At 41.0% G+C, this 22,865-nt stretch overlaps 1 protein-coding gene across 1 annotated transcript; it reads left to right on the forward strand.

Annotated features, from left to right (window-relative positions):
• The first annotated feature begins 7 nt into the window (after window positions 1-7).
• abcb7 (ATP-binding cassette, sub-family B (MDR/TAP), member 7) lies at window positions 8-22,125 on the forward strand. Its single transcript, XM_044205997.1, has 16 exons — window positions 8-163; window positions 1,513-1,596; window positions 1,678-1,755; window positions 3,189-3,308; window positions 7,160-7,292; window positions 8,733-9,001; window positions 9,685-9,773; window positions 9,966-10,053; window positions 13,063-13,237; window positions 14,324-14,481; window positions 16,555-16,718; window positions 16,886-17,015; window positions 17,451-17,622; window positions 18,456-18,559; window positions 19,258-19,365; window positions 20,784-22,125. Exons 1-16 carry the CDS (start codon window positions 14-16, stop codon window positions 21,000-21,002), a joined length of 2,241 nt encoding a protein of 746 aa, XP_044061932.1. The 5' UTR covers window positions 8-13; the 3' UTR covers window positions 21,003-22,125.
• The last annotated feature ends 740 nt before the right edge of the window (window positions 22,126-22,865 follow it).

The raw sequence follows: 22,865 nt of genomic DNA on the forward strand, positions 1-22,865 counted from the left end.
CTCCTTCGTCAACATGGCGCAGATGTTGGTACCGCTGAAATGCGGCTTTCCCTTCCAAAGACGAAAATTAGCGCTTCTGCTTCAACAGACGAGCTCATATCATATTTGGAATAAAAGTCGCTGTGAAAATGGGACGGACCATAAACGCCAAAGTACATATCTAGTGAGTGAGGGGTTGGCTGGCTGGAGAGGACACAGTGTTTTTGGTGTGACAGTCACTGGGCAAGGGCAGGTCGAAAGTGGTTCTAACTAACTTTCAGGGAAGTTATATTCAATGATTTGGTCGTCGTTTCTCGTTTGTTTGCAACAGTGGTCGATGTCATGTAAATATAATGTTAGTCAACCAGCCGTCTAACTTGGCGTTGAGCGACAGCTAGCTACCAGGCTAACTTAAAATTAACTAGCTAGTTGTGTTATCTGTGTTAACATTAGGGTTATCACCATGGTGAATGGTTACAAGAGGCTCTGCTCTTGGTCCCTTAGATTTGACCGTATGCTAAGTGAACTGATTGTAGCGCAAGTCACACTGTCTGCTACATAATAACATAATCATAATCATCGTTTACTAATGCTAACGCTGTAGCCTGTCAGTGGTCTCAGTCACGTGTTATAAGTGACAACTGACAAGAGTCAGTAAATGTTTGATAAGACTGTTTGTCCCACCCAGGGCACCTAACGTTAATGTAACTGCTGATGTAACTGTCATCATGTGTTAAGGTTATAATGTTCAGCTTTTGTCGAAACTCTTTTAGTGAGGTGTTGATTTGCGTTGTTTATACAGTATTTGTTTACATATTGTGCTCATCATAGTTAAGAGAATGGGTTGCACTGATATAGTGTCCTCAAGGAGATAAAATATTCTAATATTAGCACAATCATATCACCAAGATATGTATTTTTGTAAGAGTCTTGGTATACTTGTAGGTGCAAGTTTAAGCTCAGTATGCCTATCTTAAACCACCCACAATCTAGCTTTCATTATCAAGTAGTTTCCACCCTTCATAAAGAGTGACTGTGCTTAAATTAAGTCTTTTTTCACAGGCTCACAAAAAGTGTGATGTTAAGGAAACTATTTCGGAACATCATGTCATAAGCTTAGAAAGGTTCTCAACTTGTAGTGCTTCGGTTAAAGTGAATTATATTAGTGACAAATATTCATGGTGAAAATAACAGCAGCTATCAAAACATTTATGGAAGCTTCTCAAACCAGTTCTGCAGCTTAACCAACTTCTCCTCTGATCATATATTTGTTCAGTATGTACCCAACCCTTGCACAATCTTCAAACTCTGACCTTAAACTGTGAGCGTTTTGGTGAAAACACACAGGGAAAAAAAGTGTAGTGTTTGTTTGTATTGGAATTAAATATGTTTGCACTTTATTTTACCTTTTTGTGGATGTTTTGTTTGTTGTTTCTTAATTGGTGTCAGTGTTTCTGAATATTAAAACATCCATAAAAATTAATCAGCAGAAACTAGAAACATCAGTCAAATAAGACATCTTGTATGTTTCAGCTGAGTTGCCCTCCACACCTACGAACAGCTACATGGAGTACAAGTAGGAGCGAAAACAGTCGTCACATTTTGGAGGCAGCAAAAGTAAGTATGTTTGAGAAATAAATGTGAATCAGTGTCTGTTATCAAAATCAAAACATAGAATAACGTATGATGTTTCCACAGCATTTGCAGATTACAGACAAAAGAACATGTTGGCACGGAAATGCAGGAGGGCGGCTAAATGCAGATCCAAAAAATGTGGTGAGTACAGTACCTTCTTTTAGTCTTTGGTCATTGGAACTTTTCGTGCGGCTATTTTTAAGGACCAGTGTTGCATATGCACACTAAACAAAGAGCACACGTGAAATGAAAATAAAGCAGTGGACTCTGGCTGCAACTACTGATTATTTTCAGTACTGATTCATGTATTAACTTTTTTTCATTAACTGATCCTGACAAATATCTTTCCCAAGTTACCAAAGCTAAAAGTTGTGTCTTTACTTATATCTGTGCTTATCAGTCCTGTGTCTTTCAGCCTTGGGGTTGGGATGCCACGTGGGGTTGCTTTTTGTGCCAATGGAGTCGTATAAGGTTTCTAAGGCTGATATATTATTTATTTTATTATACTTATGTATTGATGTATTACAATAAAAAATGGCATAGGTTTCAAATACATCATCATTTCTCCCTTTAAACTCACAGTACTGTCTAATTGCTGGGATCAAGAGAATATTGGAATCTAAAAATTGGGTTATGGGCCAGAAACTTTTGAAAAAATCCTTGACTAATCAATTAATTGACTAATCATTTAAGCACTATGGTGGAAATCTGTTAATCTTCACATGATCAATGTATGCAAATTTTTTTACATGCCAAAAGAGTCATGGGTTGTACCAAAATTTGTTAACTATATAAAATTTTCTTCTTTACTAAATAGAGGACACTATTTTGCTCTTCAGTGTGAAAGCGTTTAAGCTGAGTCAGACTATAATTATTAGTAGATATAACAAAAAACTAATAAAGTTAGGCTAACACACTTTTATTAATATTTATACATTAACTGGTCTCCTCCACATATGGTAGAGGGACCTTAGTAGAGCATTCAACTGTTAATGTTAATCCTCTCTTTGCAGTGTCACGTATTGCTTGATTGTATTTGATTAAAGGCAGGTGTTGGGCACAATTTCACTGTAATTTGCTTGGAGGCGCTGCCATACAGCGCTGCTGTATGACACTGCCACCATATTGAGTGGATTAGAGGAATTACTGCATATTCTTTGGCCTGCTGCTGTGGCAGGTGTGTGGTGGAGTGTGGGTAAACAGCCATGTTGGCACCAGTGTGCTCTCAAACTCAGCTGGGATGACAGCCCAGGTGTCTCCTGGGACTTGTAGTGTCAGACTGGATCCCCAAGTCCACCTGGAGACTCTGCTGTCATGCTGCCTCCAGATCTCCCAAGGGACTCCCATTGACATTTGATGTTCCATGTGTCTGCCCAGAGAGCCATCTTTAGCTTATTGTGATAGTTAGTGAGTTGCCAATATTGTCAAACATAAGGTAGGTTAGAAAGTTAACACTGTAGTATAATAAATACTGTTTTACCCATTTGACCAGTATCTTACAGGGTACACTCGTTTATCAAACTAAGGCTACTATGATCTAAGAAGAGGCTTTGCTTTTGTTTTCTTCTCCACAGCTGAAGGAGGTGAATTCAGCCCAGATCCTGTCTGCAATGCTGTCTTATGTGTGGCCAAAGAATAGACCAGACCTGCGAGCCCGTGTTGCCATCTCTCTGGGTTTGCTCGCTGGAGCCAAGGTAAGTTTACAGACAATGTCGTGGGTAATAAAGTGGGGTTCTTTCCTTTTTTACTTCTTTATTTTTTGTCATATAAAGCTAAGTTGATCTGTTTTATCAGCGTTAAGCAGTGTTATTTATGCATACTCCACAAATGAAGATCTTTTATTCAAAGTCCAGCCACTTACATTGAGGAAGAAGCTCCAGTCCCTGTTTCATATTTATCCTTGGTGACACTGAGTCTTACTGTACTCAGTTAAAAGCTTGTTGTTTCACAGGTTTGGCTTAATTTTTTTCTCTCTTTATTAAAAGCACATTATAATATTTAAATAGTGTTTAATCGAGAATATTTAAATATTAAAACAGTTAAGATGAGATAATCAGCATGAGAAAATCTCACAACATGATCAGAGCACTGATCTAAAGAGATGTTTTATGGAGTGGGTAAATACACAATACCCACAATCCTAATAGTAATAATACATCATGTAAGTGGCTGCTGAGATCCAGAGCCTCTGCTGGGCCTCACAGTGAACAGCAGCCTTACCTTTTCACAGTGAAATACAGTGAAAGAGAGAAGTGACAATCCAAGGTTGCTGCTGACGTCAATTAAACCTACAAGATTAAGTGTCAGAGATCATTTAAGTTCATACTGTCTCAAACTTAAATAGTTTGAGTAGGCAAGACACTCATGTTTTAAGAGAAGGCTGCAGCATCACTCTGGTTTAGCTAAAACCTGTTTGACAGCAAAGGGGTACAGTACTTGCTTAGGCAAACATCATAGTCTAGTTTTATTATTTGTCAGCGGCACATCATTGTGGTTTGGTTCTGCTGTTGGAAGACAGGATTTATATGAAAAGCCTGGTCATGTGGTCCAACAATTGCATTCATGACCTACAGTATTTATGTTGTTGGAATATTAACCCTGGGTGGTGGATGATACATTTGAGGCATCCACTAGTCACACCAGGACATAAATTAGGCATCTGTTCTTCCAACATTTACATAAAAGTTTGCCTCTATTTTAAACACCTTTTATCTCATTTTAAGCATGAACCTTTTAACATTTAACATTTACTCACCTTCCCAAATGAATATGGAAAATAAATCTTGCTATGTAAACTGCCAATTTATTCCGGTAGGTTGGGATTCGTGATCACTGCTCATAAAAGGCCTAAAGATTCTATTGCTACAGAAGCAATAGAAAACAGTAGCCAGTGTTTCTAGCTAAAGAGAAACCAGCAGGGTTGAACATTTCATTTAGTTTGTCATTGCTGGCACATGATGGTTTCTGAATTTCTGCACCAGGTGTTGAGTCTTTCAGGGACAACCATCACTAGGGGTGTAATGGTAAACAAAAATCACGGTTCGGTATGTACCTTGGATTTAGGGTCACAGTTCGTTACGTTTTCGGTACAGCAGGGAAAACAAAAATATTTATTTTTGTAATTTATTTTGAAAAATGTAAACAATCAACATTGGCCATAATTCTTACTGTAACAGTTAATGCACTCAAATACTGTCATATTGTCAGTAAGAAAAAATTAATAACAAATAAATAACACAAATGTCAGTAATGCTCCATCGTAAGCCTCTGTTAATAATTCCTGAACAGCTGCAGCTTTCGCTGGTTTGTGCAGAGCAGCACAACAGACTGACTGAAATGCACACTTTAAGGCACATTGTAGCAGGGCTCAGGCACTTTGAGCATATGCTTAAATTTTGTATTCTCTACGACAGAGTATGGTCGCATATCTGCAGCGATAAATACTCCTATAGCATTAGTTATTGATTTGGCACGTCAGAGTCTGCAGTGAGAGGTTGCCTGAACGCTGTGGGGAGAAGGACTCGACTTCCAGTCTTGTTTTGTCTCTTTCCGCTAATCAACACGTTCAGATGATGCCGTTGTAAATTACATGTTTCCAAGTGTTTCCACAGACACACCGACTTCAGTTGAACAATGTCGGCATACAGTTTGACACTCATAGTTGCCCATCGCACAGGGCGTACTGAACCGAGGAAGTCGCATATCGATCCGATCCTGTACCAAACGGTTCGGGACGAATACATGTACCGCTTACACCCCTAACCATCACCTCTTGGGAAGGATGATCATTTTGAAAATGACCTATAATGATGTTGTTGTCTAAATGTAAGACTCAGTACATTGTAGTAGAATTTTGGTGAAGGCCAATGTCTTTCAAACACATCAAAGCATTGGTCTAATTTGTTAAAATATGAAATAATCAGAAATACCTCCTTGCTAAATCAAATAACCACTGTTTGCTCAAGCAACATGAGCGCTCACCATAGGTTGTTACACTGTATGAAGAACCTGTGTAAAACAGTGTGCATTTAAAACAGATACCAATTTTTAAATAATTAATTGCGAGCATCAATCAGTGGATGAGGTATTTCCTCTTCCTTTGTTGATGGTTTCTAATTTACACCCTGGAAAACAATTACAAATTCACAGGTCCTAAATAAGCATGCACTCAGCATGGCCGTGTGTGTGCTAAGGAGGAGAGAACACACACGTGCAATCCAATCTTCTCCTCATATTTTCCTGCTTGACTGGAGTTAGCCTCAATTTCTCCAGTGTGTCTGTTTGAACTGAAGCCACCAGCAGCATGGAGGCAATTTTTAAATCAGCTGAATAATTATGTGGTTACAGTGCATCACACCTCTGCACTCCACGATACAGTGACATTTTCATTTCAAATAACTGATTATATAGAAGCTCTTGTTTTCGTTGGCCTCAAATGAAGCCCCCTCTGTCTGTGTGCAAGTGCGTGTATCATACTATAAGCTTAAGCTAATTCTTGATAGCCTGTAGCCTCTTCCTCACTACTTGACACAATATATCTATTATGAGATGACATATTGCCAGGTACAGATTGACATGGTGTTGATTTAACCTCCAGTTGGTCGTTAATGGATTAAAAGAGCACATCCAACCTTATCACGTATTAGTGGTAAAATTGAGGACATATTTTGGCCCTGTGATAACAGTCCCAGGCTATTTTTGTGTCATGGTCTGTTGTCTTGGTAGCAAAGATATTGTTTTTCCTCAGAGGCCTTCTATTATATGAGTATAATACCGAAGTGTATAAAGCGAGAACCCTGGAGATGTAGCTTTTACAGTATAAATGGTGCATTATTCTGTGTCCTTTTACATTCACAGGGTCGACATGTTTTTTTTGGGGGGGTGTAAGATAATTGTTGTACTATTATTTTATCAAAATTATACCATGCAGAATTTTACAGGAGTAAAGGAACAAAAAGATAAGTTTAAAAAAAAAAAAAAGAAGCCCTCCCCTGTGTTAGGGCTGAGAGGTTCAAATGAAATGGGTTTCAAATGAAAATGCTCTGCGGTGTGCTGCTGTGTTCTCTGGCTGTCCTAATGCGCAGTGGACTGACTAGCCTGAGTCACACAGCTGTCCCTGTGCTTTTAATTAGCCCTAATAACCATTTCAATTCCATTAGCAGGAAGCACCAGCCTCCTCACCAGCAAGTCAAGAAGAATACACACATGCACACACTCACACAGCATACACATACATACATACATACATAATCTTTGAATGCACCTGAATGGGTAATGTTGGATTTACTGGACTTAACAATAGCAGAAATCTATCTTTCTAAGCACGTGGGGTGCACACACACACACACACACACACACACACACACACACACACACACACACACACACACACACACACACACATATATATATATAAGAGAGGCACTGCAGACTAGAAAAATGGCACTGGACTATATTGAGCATATGTCTGTCTAATAGGCTCTTTCTCTTCTCTTTTTCCCCCTTCCTCTCTGAATGTTTTCTCCCTCCCTCTCTGCCTTCCTAGATCACCAATGTGACGGTGCCCTTCATGTTTAAGTATGCAGTGGACGAGCTTAACCAGATGTCGGGACACATGCTGAACCTGAATGACGCGCCAAGCACTGTGGCTACCATGGCAACGGCCGTGCTGATTGGCTGTGAGTCCCAGACTTGTATTGCATTGGCAGGTGCCGGGCTCATCAGACGGGACTGTGGGACTGCCTATTATCTACGGGCTGACCTTTCCCAACACATTCATATCGATGCCACTCCACAACCTCTGCCTCTCCCTCACATTATTTACATTATGTGCTCCGTTCTGTGTCTTGAGTTCACTTTTATCAATCTCCACACGGCCCTCTCGTGAGCGCTGACGACTTTTCAGTATGATACCTGTGTGCTCCCAAACAGAGCTGGTTGCATTTCTAAAGCAGTGGGGAATTAATTGCTAATGTCCTTTTTTGAAAGTGGTTGGATATCTTTTAGTGTTATGCAAAGGCCAGGGATGTTTCTTTCACTTTATCCCTTGAGAGCACCTCCCTTTTTTCTTCTTTGTCCAAATGGGCCCTGCAAATACAAGAGAGGTCAAGGGGGACATGAAGCATGAATGTGAAGTTCTTTCCTGATTAGAGTATTTTTCTCTGAGCTGCTGATGAAAAACAAAAATAAATAAATAAATATTGTGAACCCGACACCCACTGCAAGTCACTCTGGCCTTGAGTGAGATCAGCTTGGATGCAATTTACACTTAGCCCTGTAGCCACTTATTTTAATGAGCCCACTTAGGTCTTGCACACTAATGCTGCCTGTTGAATAATTGGAGCACATGAACAGGACTCCAGACAGGACGAATTAAGATGACGAGGAACAATGAGGTGGATGCTCTTAAAGAAAAGACTTCTTTTTTGGTATTTTTTTGTTCCCTCGTTCGACACTCAGGGCCTGGTACTTGCAGCTCGTGGTGACGGGAGTAATTTGGCTGAAAAGGTTGCACAGTGCTCATCCTACCTTGTCAGATGTGGACACATTGTTCATTAGATGAGCATTCCTATTTAACGCCACATTACAGCCCCATGAAGACCGGCAGACAGAGCGATTATTACCCTGACTTTGGTCTCAGCAGACAAGTCGTGTATTCACACAACTCGGTGAAATTGCCACAGGAAGGCCACATGTCATTCAAACATAGACTAATATTAATTTGTGACAGTCATGCTAGCCACACACACACTGAACACACTTGTGTACACTCAGATACCCTCCCTTCTCTCAGCCTGCAGTGTGCTGGCCTGCTATAGTAGTGAGGTTTCAGACAGCATCCTGCTTTATAATTACAGAGGCTTCGGGAGGCTGCTGCTGTAGCACTGCAGTGCTTGTAGACCAATCCTGTCTAGTCTCAACTGTCTCAATACTGTATTACATCTTACAAGACAGGAAAGGTAGGGGTCAGATTCTTGTTTTGCTTTAGAGCCACATAACAATCCTCAGTGTTCAGGATGAGGATATATTCTGACTTTATAGCGCCTAGCCCCGCTGTTTGAATCTCCCTGCCTTTCACAGCAGGTGTGTTAAACTCTCCGTCTCCTCCGCTATCCCAGATGGCGCATCACGGGCTTGTGCAGCCCTCTTCAACGAGCTGAGGAACACTGTGTTCGGCAAGGTGGCCCAGAACTCCATCCGACGCATCGCCAAGAACGTCTTCCTCCACTTGCACAATCTTGATCTGGGTTTCCATCTCAGCCGCCAGACCGGAGCGCTGTCCAAGGCCATCGACCGTGGCACACGGGGCATCTCATTTGTCCTCAGTGCACTCGTCTTCAACCTAGGACCCACAGTCTTCGAGATGGGCCTCGTCAGTGCTATTTTGGTGAGTCTCATGGTGACATCCACACAGATACTAATGATGGTAATCATAATCTTCGACATTATTGTAGGATACTAGCAAAAACACTGCTTACTATTTTCTGGCTTGTATTTCTTGTTGCTGTAACTGTTTCGGCCCTTAATGCTAGCTTAGGACCTTCCATCACCTTGACACTCTTCACAGCAGATTGTCCAGAAATTAATTTTGGGGATATTGTCTCATTTACATTCTAAATGGAATATGAATCCCCATGAACTTTTGGTGGCAACACTGAGCCCATTAGTGTCAGTGATGAATCCCAAAGCTTTGTAGCAGCTTAATGTCCTCCTGTGGAGTATGCCCTGAACAGATGCCCCCCTCCTTGGCCACCACTGAAAGAACGGCTCGTCTATAGCTTTGTGCTATTATTCCACGTTGGACCATAATGTCAGCTTGCCTGTAATGAGGGCAGACTCCATTGCCCAAATAGCTAAAGCATTAGCACGATTAGTTCTTGTAGTTTCCCCTCCATTTGTAACACTCAATTTCATACTGGAATGGTCAAAAACAGTACGTTTTCAAAATGCTTTGTGACGCCAACGTTTGGGTCCGGTGGTCTGATGTGGTCGCTTGACTTTTTATCACAGAGCCGTTGAGTCACAGCATGTAAAAGATGCTTGTGTTGACTTTGCTTTTCTCCTCTGCAGTATTACAAGTGTGGTGGACAGTTTGCAGCAGTGGCCTTGGGTACCTTATCAGCATACACCCTCTTCACCATTCTCTTCACTCAGTGGAGGTAACAACGAGGACGTTTGTGCTAGTCCTGTGTTTGTTTGTAGTTTAATTGATTGTTTTATTGCTTACCTTTGTCATCACTTGAAAAAGATTCAGTAATCATTCTGTGGCTATCTCTGCTAACAGTATTAATGTTCGTAGGCGGAAATATGTTCTTAAGAAAGTGCTTACGTGATTGTGTCTCTGCACACAGGACTCGTTTCCGGATAGAAATGAACAAAGCAGACAATGAAGCCGGCAACGCAGCTATTGACTCCCTCCTTAACTATGAGACTGTTAAGGTGAGATCCAACCCGCCCCCACACAACCACACATATACAGCCATACACACATACACACTTACCATACACCCCTCTTTCAGCTCTTCCTCATCCCCACCCCTTCTCCCTTCATCAATCCTTCCCTTTTATCTCCTCCTTTCTAGTCTTTTTCTTCTGTTCACTTAAGCCAGGCACATTGACGTGAATAAATATTTACTTGTCTGTGGTAATAGTGTTTCACCAGCATGATTGCCACTGTCAGAATTTGCCTTTTAATCAAAGAAAAGCTCTCTCTCTTTCTCTCTCTCCATCTCTCTGTCTCTTTCCCTGACTCACCACTTTCACACACAAACTCTATCATAACAAGAACAAGTTCAACTCTGAAGTCTAGTTTATCTTTCTGAGTGAGAGGAGTGGAATTTATGGCTGAAAGTGTGGAAAGTCACTGTCAATCTCTACTACAGATTTATTTAAAGGTTATCATATTCCCCCTGGTTATTATAGAGCAGTGTCACACCAACGTAAGCCCACAGACCCAGCTTGGTCGTGTGGTCATGGAACCTTTTTGTTATGCAGTGATTCAGTATTTGGTGAGATTTCAAATGTTCATATGCCGTAATATGATTTTTGTCACTGTCAATAGACAATAAGGTTGATTATAAATATTCTACTTCCATATTGTTGGGTATTTAACTGTTGCCTGTCTGAACAAGGATGAACTTCATAGCTAATAAAATGATTGCAAATGTACCTCTTCTGCTGCATTTCTCAATGTGTGAACTGGACAGATACAGTCACATTGTAGCCCGTAGAACTAAAGTATTGATCAAACCAATGAAGGCTGGTCAACAGTATTGATTATTGTCTCTCTATATAATTGTATTGTGATGAAATTCTCATATCGAGATGTTGTGGTTCACAGTTCTAGTGCCTAAAGGAATGACACCAAGTTTATTTTTTATCAAAATCTGTGAGACTGGTAGAGCTCAAACATTAAAAAAAAAAAATAAATTCTAGTAAAATGCTGAAAACTTCAAAGGGATGAACACAACTTTAACTTTTGATCATGTTATACTCTAGTAAATATTGCCACTTATTACCGTTGAGGTAATGCTGAGATAATTATCATGATATAATGTACATATTGACCAAGGGCTGTAATTTAGGATTATTTAATTATCGATATATCTACCAATTATTTTCTGAGTTAATTGACTGTAAAATGTCACCACACATTCCTAAAGCGCAAGGTGACGTCTTAAAATTGCTCGTTTTGTCCGACCAACAGTCCAAAACCTTAAGATATTTAGTTTACTATCACAAAAGACAGAGAAAATGATGGGACTAGAGAATAGTCGGCATATTTGCTTGAAAAATGACTTACCAATGATCAAAATAATTGTCAGTTTATTTTTTGTCGATAAACTGATCAAATAATCTTTTCAAGTCTATATTGACCCATTCACACACACATTTGACAAACACATAATTTCCTCTGTGTTTACATATTTTTGTCTCTCTCTTGCTCATTCACTGTCCTGCTCTTCTTCTCTTTCAGTGTAAAACTGTCCACCTTTTTTTTTGTAAATGTCATTCCAGTTGCTACAAACAATGAGACATTAGTCAATGACCCAAATTATGTCTTAGTTATAGTTTTGGACTGGAAGTGAATAGAAATGTCTGCTAAGGGCCAGGGTGGTTTATGGGTAAGTGTGCTCTCACAAACACCTGACTCGAGTGATGTGGTATGGATGTAAACATTGCTTTGTACTTTTCTCCGTGGCATGGTTATCATGAATCTCTATCTTTTGCTGTTTTAAGCCTCTTTCTAGGTTACCTCATTGTACACAGAACACATACAAACATCATCACCATCCAGTTTCGGGTGGTTTTTTTTGGCTGTTCCAGATATATTTTTGTACTCATGTTATTTTCTTTGCTGTATTATTTTGCGTCCTGTTTTCCTTAACGTTTTGTTCTGTGTTATTTTGTGTCATCTGTGCCAATGCGGCCGGATTTAGCATCACTCTGAGCTTTGAGTGTGCATATGTAATTAGATCTCCGCCCACTCAGAAATCCGTTCCACTTTCACAAAGGGCTGGATGAGAACCTGAACACGGTGCCTTGCACTGCTTCTGTTTGTCCTCCATGTGCTACTTTCTTCTCTCTCTCTCGCTCTCTCTGATTTCCTGCATTTCCCTATATGCAAATCAGAGGCAAGTCGGTAGCAGCACAGCACCACTGCCGTTAGCTCGAGAAGCAAATCGCCCACTTAACCAGAGCAGAGAAACAATAGTGCAAACTAAACAAACAGCAATATTAGGTAATTGGCAGCAGAGTTGAGGAAGGCCATTGTTATGATCATGCTGTAGTTTTATGTGCTGAATTTAAGAGGTGTGCTTGTGGCTGATTCATGAGGCTTTTTTCCTCTAAATGATAGCTGTATGTCTTCGTCAAAATTAGTGCTTTTTGTGTGGTGTAACACTTAAGAGCTATCTGTGCTCTGTTGGTAGGTGTCTTGGTAAGCTGTTGCAGATGTAAATACAGAGGCTGATGACAGTGCCAATGATGACTACACAAATTGTTGTTGCAAGTGATGGTTAGGCTCTCCTAATTTTTTGTTCTTTTGCCATAATCACTATCCTCTGCCAAGACTTCAGATCCAGAGTCTGCTCAGCAAAACAAGCTCTAGATTTTGTTCTATCGCCCTCCACGTCCTTTAAGATCAGTGGGGAGGAGATGAAGATACAGAGACATGAAAAAGTGCTTTAGAGGCCAACTGAGACCCAGACTACGCCCAGAGCGGTCACTGAGAACAAATGCAGCCTTGAGGCAGGCTGCGCTTAAGTGTCTATCTGCCTGCCACTGCTCTCCATGCTTCCTTAACCTTTAACCTTAACCATATTTTGTTTCTCTCCCTCTTTCTCTCTCAACTTACTCTTTCTTTCCTTTTTGGAATCCTTTTGTGTCCTCCGTGCCCTGTGCTCCCTTCTCTCCTCCCTCTCTTCATGTTTCTCATCTCTGCTGCAGTACTTCAACAATGAGAAGTATGAAGCTGAAAGGTATGATGGATTCCTGAAGACCTATGAGTCATCCTCTTTAAAAACCACGTCCACGCTGGCCTTGCTCAACTTTGGCCAAAGTGCCATCTTCAGTGTCGGCCTCACTGGCATCATGTTGCTGGCCAGCAAGGGCATTGCAGCAGGTGAGTGAGTTAGGAGTTTTGAGTGGTGTGTGTGTGTGTGTGTGTGTGTGTGTGTGTGTGAGGTGGGAGGATTTTCCAATTTTTGAAAAATCATTCTCTCAAGATCTATATACCATGAAAAAATGGGATAGCATCCAGGTGTAAAGGTGCAAAATACATCACCTGACCTGAATTTACTTCTTCATGCTCACAATCTGTGTCCACAGCACAATGGAAAATACTGTGCATCTGGAAATAAGAAAGCTTAAAAAAAACCCCACCTCAAAACAAAATGAAATGGACAGATGAAAATGACAAGTAAAACCCTGACTGAACTGAATAATAGAAACTAAATGAGAACAAAGCACAGCAAACATGAAAAAGTGGCATGAATAGGAAATAAAATAGCCTTGATGCAGAAAATTAAATCACAGTGGGTGGAGATAGATTCAGACTAGTGATGGGAACTACGGCTCTTTGAAGATCTTATGGCTCCATTCCTTTCCGAGAGCCGACTCTTTCGGCTCCCAAACGGCTCTTCATTTAGTACCACTTCTGCTGGTCACTGCCTAAGTTACATTCTTATTCGTTGCAAAAAATACATATGCAAGATTCTTCATCTGCAATACATTGAAATATTCTGTCATATTGATGGTTAAAAAGTGGGATATGTCAAGAATAACTAGCCTAGTTGTATAACAAAAATAACACCCTACTAATGAAATAGTATGGTTAATAAATAATTACACAACTCTATACAGACACATACAGTATATTTCAGTGTAATTTGTATGATATATGAAACAAAAAAGTGTTCTGTTCAAAAGTGTAATTTGTTCGTTGTCATGCATTTCTTTGTCCGGGGTGGGGGGGAGTCGGCTCTCAGACGGGAGCCGGTTCCCATCGTTCACTTAAAATGACTCATTCTCGACCAACTCATCACTAATTCAGACTGTAACATGCTTTGTCTGCTTTCCTAACTTAAAAGAAGAAATGGTTTGAGGGTTATTTTTTTTAGATCTTGTATCCATATACACATATACATATATGATACAATAAAGCTATATTATGTGCACTTCTGTAAGTTGTTCTGTTGCTGCCGTGTAGGTACGATGACCGTGGGAGACCTGGTGATGGTGAACGGCCTTCTCTTCCAGCTCTCCCTCCCCCTCAACTTCCTGGGTACAGTGTACAGAGAGACCAGGCAGGCCCTAATAGACATGAACACTCTTTTCACCCTGCTCAACGTCGACACCAAGATCAAGGTAACCTGTCGGCCGAAATGAACGTGCACAGAATAGAAAGTGAATATAGACTTCAAATTTCTCCAACAGCAGCACTTAATGTATAATTGCACAAGTGGTAAATGACAGGAGTTATTCTTAGCCGCATGACAGGTTGTAGTCAAACAATGATTACGTGCTTGATGTGACTCCAGTGCTTCCTCATCTATTGCCACTTGTGGAGCATGACATTGCTGCATTAGCATGATCTGTATCAGGATATTATGACAAATTGCAGTGCACAACTGTGATTGGCAAATTGTTGGTGATTTATTCAGAGCATTTATTAACCAGTTGTGATCAGTAGCCATTTTAATTGATGCACCCTTAATTTTGACTGATTCTGTAGTGTGTATAAAGGCCCTGTTTCCCAACATCAACAGTTTTGTTGTCTTTGTCATTGATTTCAGTGAGGTTTTTCAAATAACAGAACACAAGCTTGTTTTATTTGTGTAGTTTATGATTGGATAAAAACAATCAATCCTACTGTGGTGTGGTTTTCTGGTTGTTGTACTTTTTGTACTGATCATCTGCTCAGTCAGTGATAGTGTTTTCACTATTGTGTTTCATCAGGTCCTCTAAACAGTGAGTGAATGAGCACAGTCAAGTTGCGGAAGGAACAGTGAAACTGTTCTAAATGTTCTGTTTTCAGCTATTTTTGTTGAACTTCCTGTGGTTCATTTTTGCCTCTGTTTCATTCATATTTTTGTTAACAAAAGCCACCTTTTTCTGCGTGGACTCTTGCCTTAAGTGCTGTGTTCTTCAACATCCCCTTCAAGCAGGGCTGCACCTAACAGCCATTATTTTCAGTATTGATCAATCTACCTATAAAATGTAGGAAAACAGTGAAAAAATGGAAATGATCATTTCCCATAGCCCGAGGTGACACAATCACAATGCTTGTTTTATACGGCCAACAGTCCAAGATATTCGATTTACTACCATATAGGATAAAGAAAAACATAAAATCCTTACATTCGAATGGACTTATTAATTAGTCAACTAATCGTTTCAGCTCTAGTGCCAACTAACATCTACAGCCCTTTTATATAGGGTTGCGACAATACAGTGTTATTAATGTTAAATTGTCTGTTTATGAATTTACCTTAAAAACACACAGAAATACTAAGTTGTATTCAAAACTAGATCCTGTTCTGTAACTCAATCATTAAAAATTTGCAAAACAGTTCAGATTTTAGACATGTAAGTCCTCTTCAATGTCAAAGCTAGACCTTTAATTTCATTTATCTTTTTTTTACACAACTCGGCAGCCCATCTTACGTCAGTGCAATTGTGCGCCTGCTGCCTAACAATATGCATGCCATTCCCGTCTCCAGTCTGTAATTACAGTAGGAGAAATGAATCTGTCCAGTTATTTTTCACTCATCAGTAATACTCCTCTCTATTGTGATTCCCTGTGGAATGGCACTGGCCAGCAGGCCATTACTGTCTGAATGCTTTTTGGGGTTTTTTTGTGCAACACATTGGCCTATTATGTAGATGTAAAATAATTTAAAACTCCCCCTCACTTGAAACTGCTCCACAAAATATAAAAATAAATGATTTTGGCTTTTTTCCATGTTTGGGGGGGTGAAATTATCATCTGTTTATACTAATGGACTGAGAGTTATTTGTGTTAATTGGCTGAGGTGGATTGTGGGTGATTATGTTGCTATTAGGTAGTATAGAAACAGAGCAGAACAGGCTTTTACTCTCAGGTTAAGGATAGTGCTTTATTCACTGCTGACCTTGGCTGCGTCTCAGCACTGTGGCTCAGCTCAGTATGTACCTGAAAGTTTTCACGCCTATTGATCCTTCAGTCACCATGAAGGGCAGCGTGAGAAGATTCAGACGGTCTTTTGAAACGACCTCTTGAATTTCCTGTGAATGTCTCTGCTTTATGTAGTCCACGCTCGCTCTGTGCTCCAGCATTATCCCTCTTTACAAGGTGTTGGAGTAACGTTGCATCATGTCGGGCCTCGGCTGCCAGTGGCTGTTCTTTATTCGCCTCCTCTGTTGTTTCGTCTGTCTCAACCCTCTGATGGTTTTGTCTAGGAGAGGGATCTTGCCCCACCATTAACCATCGCACCGCAGGAGGCCACCATCCGCTTCGAGGACGTCTATTTCGAATACCTGGAGGGCCAGAAAGTCTTAAATGGAGTGTCCTTCGAAGTTCCTGCTGGGAAAAAGGTGGCAATAGTAGGTGGCAGCGGGTCAGGGTAGGTCACCTTTCATAGAAATACACTGACTGTCAAACCTTTAGCCAGGTGTGTGTCATCTCATTTGTATGTGCAGACAGTCTTATCATCAGATATCATCAGTAGACTGTGGGGGTGCGGCTCACAGACAGAATGATGCTGACAATTGGTTCCACGTCTGGTTACAGGAAGAGCACCATTGTGCGGCTGTTGTTCCGCTTCTATGAGCCCCAGCGGGGGAACATCTACATAGCGGGGCAGAATATCCGAGATGTCAGCCTTGACAGCCTGAGGAAGTCTTTGGGGGTCGTACCTCAGGTCTGAGGCACTCCAACATGATAAAATAAACAAAAACAAACAATGAATAAGTAATTTTGTCAAAACCACATAGATTGTTTTTCACTATTTGGAGCTTCTTCACCACAAATGAAATGTACATGTGTCTAGGAATGACTTTTCAATAGCAAATGCAATATATTATTAATAATTATATACAACAAGGGGGCAGCATAGAACATTGTAACATTAGTAGTGAACAGCATTAGAAATAAGCTGAATTCAGTTAGATTTTCACTGCAGTGAGCACAGAGGCTGATCTGAACAGATGGTACATGAACAGTATTTTTGTCATTTGCCTTCTTTCTCTTTCTCCCTCCTACCCTTGTCTTTGTATCTGCAGTCCTCTGTTTCTGTCTCTGCTGCAATAAAAATATTCTCTGAAGCCTAATTTTTTTTTCTCTGTGTTGTTGTCAGGATGCCGTTCTGTTCCACAACACCATCTTCTACAACCTGCAGTACGGGAAGATCAACGCTACACCAGAGGAGGTGTACCAAGTGGCGCGTCTAGCAGGCATCCATGATGCTATCCTCAGGATGCCCCATGGCTATGACACCCAGGTTGGGGAACGGGGCCTCAAGCTGTCAGGTTTGCTGCACTGTTATGACTACTGTTTAAATATGGTCTCCTCTGCAGAAGCAAGTGAAAAAGCTGTGTGTTGGGATGGTATACCAAGCTAAAAAATAAAAAAACCCAGAAATAATTTCAATAACTGGCTATATATTATTAGTATAATATTTTAATCTGTTGATTCTTTTTCAAAATTAATCGTTTAGTCTATAAAACACAAAATGCGTCACTATTTCCTAAAGCCTAAGGTGACCTTCAAAACAAAATATTTTGTCAGACCAATAGTCCAGACCCCCCCTAGGGGATTCGCATCTTTGTCACCCTTTTCACCCATGATGAGATTGCATCCTTGGCAATTACTGGCAGCACAGATTTCTTTATGTGGAGTGAGTGAGAGAACGGACAAAATAAAGACATGACGAAGTTCTCATTAATTTCACTGCTGCTTAAGTGACAGCTGCCAGTGAGTTTGCCAGAGGATGGAGGGGGAGCAGTCTGGGCTGTCAGGCTCCTAACTTCCTTCATTGCTGTTCTCCACTGCCAACAATATTTATAACTGCTGAATGCCGCTTGCTTTCAAGAGGCCACACACAGCTCATATGTAATAAAGGCCGAGTTAGACACAGTGGGAGAAATCTTTGCGCCCTGCTGATTTTCCTTCTCAATTAAATGAAAGTCTGTTTTACCAGTCTGAAGCCTGTAGCATCAGTATTGTCTGAGTGTTGGCCCTCCGTTTGAGGTAATTATCTGATGAGAAGGACCAGAGAGGCCTGCTGTATCCTCAAATATTTCAAACCTTTTGGCTTTAGCCTGGTTTGCATTTATTGATGACATCTGTTGTTTTGTTTCAGGAGGGGAGAAGCAACGTGTCGCCATCGCCCGCGCAATACTAAAGAATCCACCCATCCTCCTGTATGACGAAGCAACATCCTCCCTCGACTCTATCACAGAAGAGGTGGGCCTGACAGTACATGAACACATACACACTGACAGAGACAGGCATGCGTACATAACATATCCACAAATGCCCGTTCTCTGCTGCACATACAGGTTGACACCTCATCGTGCCTGCATACACATTTAGCAGAACAAACACCCACTCAGTCACCTGCTGTAGGTACACAATATTTCAGCTCACTCCTGCGTCACATACCTGCTGTGACATTCAGCCCCCCCCCTCCCCAACACACACACACACCACCCCCATGTTCTCCCTTGCCACCTGCCACTGTTTTCTCCTACTTAATCTCCAGCTCAGCTTAAACCCCACAGTCTTTGTAAATGTTACATTTAATGAGAAAGTTCACCGTCTCTGAACTTCAGGGAAAAGAGTGGGGCAGTAGATGTGGCTGTTAATTGAGATTTTCTGTTGCTTCTTATTACGATGGTGTTTTCAAATTATCATATGTAAACATTGGAAAGAAAAGCATATGAAGGTGGATGTTGCTGAGCAACATTCTGTTGACTTGGCTTCTCCTTCAAATCAAAGTTTGGGAGTACATTTCATATATATCCTGTCATTCATGCACTTTTTCAAACGTATTGTTTTTGCAGACCACCATTATTGCAGACCTGGGGAACTATTTTCTTTTGGATTAGGGGATTCTCTTGTAAAGCTTAACAGAGTGATTATTGGTCTTTGTGTGTTTCCAGAATATCCTGAGTTCAATGAAGGGGATGGTGAAGGACAGGACATCAGTGTTCATCGCCCACAGGCTTTCCACAATCGTAGACGCAGACGAGATTATAGTGCTCAATGAGGTAAGAACTCATCCACTTATTTTTTACTTGATCTTGTACCTTCCCTGTTTAACATTTCCTGTTGTAATGTCAGGTTCATAAAAAGCAAATAATATGACGGTTCAGAGTATAAACAGCACCGTGTTAATTGCCAGTCCAATTAGAAGATTTTGCATTGAAGGAAAGGATGATGACCTGCACTCTGCGTGACCTTCAGTGCACTGTATCTGCCAGCAACAAGAATTTAGCAAGTAGCCTCTGTTTTTGCCAATCACTTATTTTGAGTTACCTTTCTACGACGTACGTGATAAAAACATGCTTTGTTTAGCTTCTCTCATTAACTTCAACAACAACAGGACACTGTTGGTAGAATTGAATGTATTATTTTCTCCATAAGGGCTCATTAAAGCAGTCAGACTCGACTGGCTGTTTTGGTCAGATGGCGTGTCTTGTTTGTCTCAGTGACTAATAATGTATGGGCCAGCTTCCCAGACACTGATGAGGCCTCATCCAGGACTGAACATGTCTTTCAATGGAACTCGCCATTCAAATGCTTTATCTATACAGTTTTTGGTCTGATGTGTTTAAGTCAGGCTGAAGGTGCCATGGAGACATAGAGAATGTTTTAAAAATAAATGTAGAGACAGAGAATCGTTTTGGTCCGTAGTCATTGTATTGTGCATCAGAGAAATATCTAAGTGAAGAGAAAAATGCTGCAGTACGTTAAGGGTTGGGCTTGAGACACTGTCAAGCACAAAAAGACACAGAGTGAAGTCAGTTATTATCTGGAAAGTAAGAGTTAATATGAAATGTATCACAGATGAAGTGACATTTTCTACTGGTGCTCAAATAGGATCAAATGAGAAGAGGTTTCTTTGAACTGCGGGAGTGAGCATGTGTTGTTCCATGTTTCCAGAGTCAGATGGCAGGGATCAGAGGGTCGTGGTGAGGAGGCATGTTTACGTGTGATGTCGCCATGGCGTTTGCTGGTGTCACCAGCAGAGGACTGCCTGGGGTGCTCATTAAAATAACGAGCGGAAGCAGTCACATGCTCATCTTTGGTGCACTAAAGATGATGCCAACACCTCTGCATGCTCATGGGAGGAGGGGGAAGGGGGTGCCTTCATTTGTGTTTGACTGTGTGGGAGGGATGTGTGTTTGTTGCTTGTGGATACGCGTGTGTGTCTTTGAGTCCGTGTTTTTGCGAGAGGAATTGCAACAGTTGTTGGGGAGGCGGCAGGGATTCTAGGGGGGAGCTGACTCTCCGCAGAGAGTGTGGTCAGTGTTGTTTGGTCATGATGAGATGCTAACTATAGGACTTTGTGTTCATGGCCTCTTCGTTTTAACTTCATATGTGCTGCAGCCATTTTATGGCAAGTTTAGGTCTCATATGTGTCTTTTTTCCTTGATTCCCTGCTCTTCTTCTTTTTCTCTGCCAGGGTAAAGTGGCAGAGCGTGGCAACCACCACACCCTGCTCAGCATCCCAGGCAGCTTGTACGCAGACCTGTGGAACACCCAGAACAGCAAAATCCTCAACAACGGCAAGAGCTTGCCCGAGCCGCCAGCTGAGCGCCTGTCTCAGAAGGAGGAGGAGAGGAAAAAATTGCAGGAGGAGATCCTGAACAGTGTTAAGGGCTGTGGGAACTGCTCCTGTTGAGAGAAGTTGCCACCTCCATGTCCCTTCATTCACATGATCTACGCTGGAATCCGCTGGAGTCTGTGCAGTATTGGGGAGGGAGCGGGGTAGGGGCCCCACTACCCACTCCCACTTCAGTCAAGCCCCTACCCATGTGACTATTCCTCCTCCTACTCATGTGAATAAAGACCACTGCTTGCCAAAGTGAAGAAGGAGGAGCAGAACAGGGAGCAAGTGTGTTTAGCACTGGCTGGTGTCCAGAGATAGAGCTTCTATGCCAGTTGCCTCAGCTGAAGCCAAGCATAAGAGACCTTGTATATCACATACGTGTGTTTAAGACATCTGTTAGTCAACATGGTAGCCCCCCCCTCCCCATTTTTGACATCAGGTTTATTGACATCTTCCATTGCACTGGAAACAGATGAGAGTACATGTAATGACTTACATATGCCTTGATGTTGACACTAAATTTGTACTGATTTAAATTGTTTTCAAAATAAATTTAACCTATAGCATTTTTATATCAAGGATGTGTACATATTACGACTAATTCTGCGATTTAAGTGATCAGAGTTTAAATACTGAATTTCAGAGATTGTTTTGCAGTATGTGTTTGTTTGAAGAACACTATTTCATAAAGCAGGACTCATGAACATACAAAATAGCTCCGCAGGGAATTAGCAGCATGTCACAATCACATTCATGTAAACATAACACCCTGAGAATGACAGGAAGTGACTCAAATAAATCATGAATGGTTTCCACCACAATTGGAGCCACATAAAGAGGCAACAACTTGAAAAGCCTCCTGTGGGAACATTTTGCAGTCATATCATTTAGCCTTGGTTGACGGGCCTCTTCTAATGAAAAGTTTTAACAGTGCTAAGACAGCTTTTTGGATTGTATGATCAGAATATAAAGACAGTACATGTATGTCCTCATTTTCTGAGGGCTGTTTTGGCTCTGGTATGGACATTTTGTTAGGAATGTTGGTATGGTATTGTATCTTTAAATGAAACAAATATTAGTCGGGTGTCTTGTACTATACACACAATGTGAAGCCTGTTTCATAGTATTCTGGATTATGTTGACTGTGTCAGTACACTGCAGACAGATTAATAAATGTTGGCTTTTGTCTAAATAACAAGGTCTCCATGCTGTTGTTCTGAGTAGGGTTGAGTGATATGACAATATATACCATGAGAGGATATACAGTAAGACGATATATTATTATACCATTTATACCAAGGAAACTGTCTCTTTAGTGTCTGTGGTTGTTCACTGGTTCCCAAACGGGGGGTTGGGACCCATCTAAGTGGTTGTTAGAGGGGTCACAAGATGTTTAATAAGCAAGAAAAAAGAAACACATTTCTGCTACATAGATCCATGACATTTCTCTAACATTTGCTTTTCACTTGTTAAAGGAACAGTTCGACATTTCACTTTCTGGCGTAGAGTTAGATAAGAAGATCGATACCACTCTCATGATTGTACGTATATGAAGCTACAGCCAGCAGCTGGCTAACTAAGCTTTGCATAAAGACTGAAAATGGGGAAACAGCTAGCCTGACTGTCCAAAGGTAACAAAGTCCACCTACTACCACCTCCTTTGGTTATGGAAGAAACAAACAAGATATATCGTGTTAATTAGTGAGGTTTAAAGGTGCTGGTAGGCGTATTTTGTTACCTTTAGTTGGACTAGCTGTTTCTAGTCTTTATGCTAAACTAAGCTAACCTGCTGCTGGCTGTTGCTTCAGAATTACTGTACAGACATGAGATATTCTCATCTAACCTTACGCCAGAAAGCGAGTCAGCGTATTTCACAAAATGTCAAACTATTCCTTAAAATACCTGGTAATTTTACCTCTTCAGGCCTCTAAAAGC

Source organism: Siniperca chuatsi, linkage group LG8 (assembly GCF_020085105.1).
Source record: "Siniperca chuatsi isolate FFG_IHB_CAS linkage group LG8, ASM2008510v1, whole genome shotgun sequence".
Classification (NCBI taxonomy): domain Eukaryota; kingdom Metazoa; phylum Chordata; class Actinopteri; order Centrarchiformes; family Sinipercidae; genus Siniperca; species Siniperca chuatsi.

Bases quoted from the DNA above. Each gene is read 5' to 3' on its own strand.
- abcb7 (XM_044205997.1), top strand. From the start codon at position 14: ATGGCGCAGATGTTGGTACCGCTGAAATGCGGCTTTCCCTTCCAAAGA. The intron at 14,482-16,554 runs GTAACCTGTCGG...GGTTTTGTCTAG, and splicing joins ACGTCGACACCAAGATCAAG to GAGAGGGATCTTGCCCCACC. The intron at 17,623-18,455 runs GTTTGCTGCACT...GTTTTGTTTCAG, and splicing joins ACGGGGCCTCAAGCTGTCAG to GAGGGGAGAAGCAACGTGTC.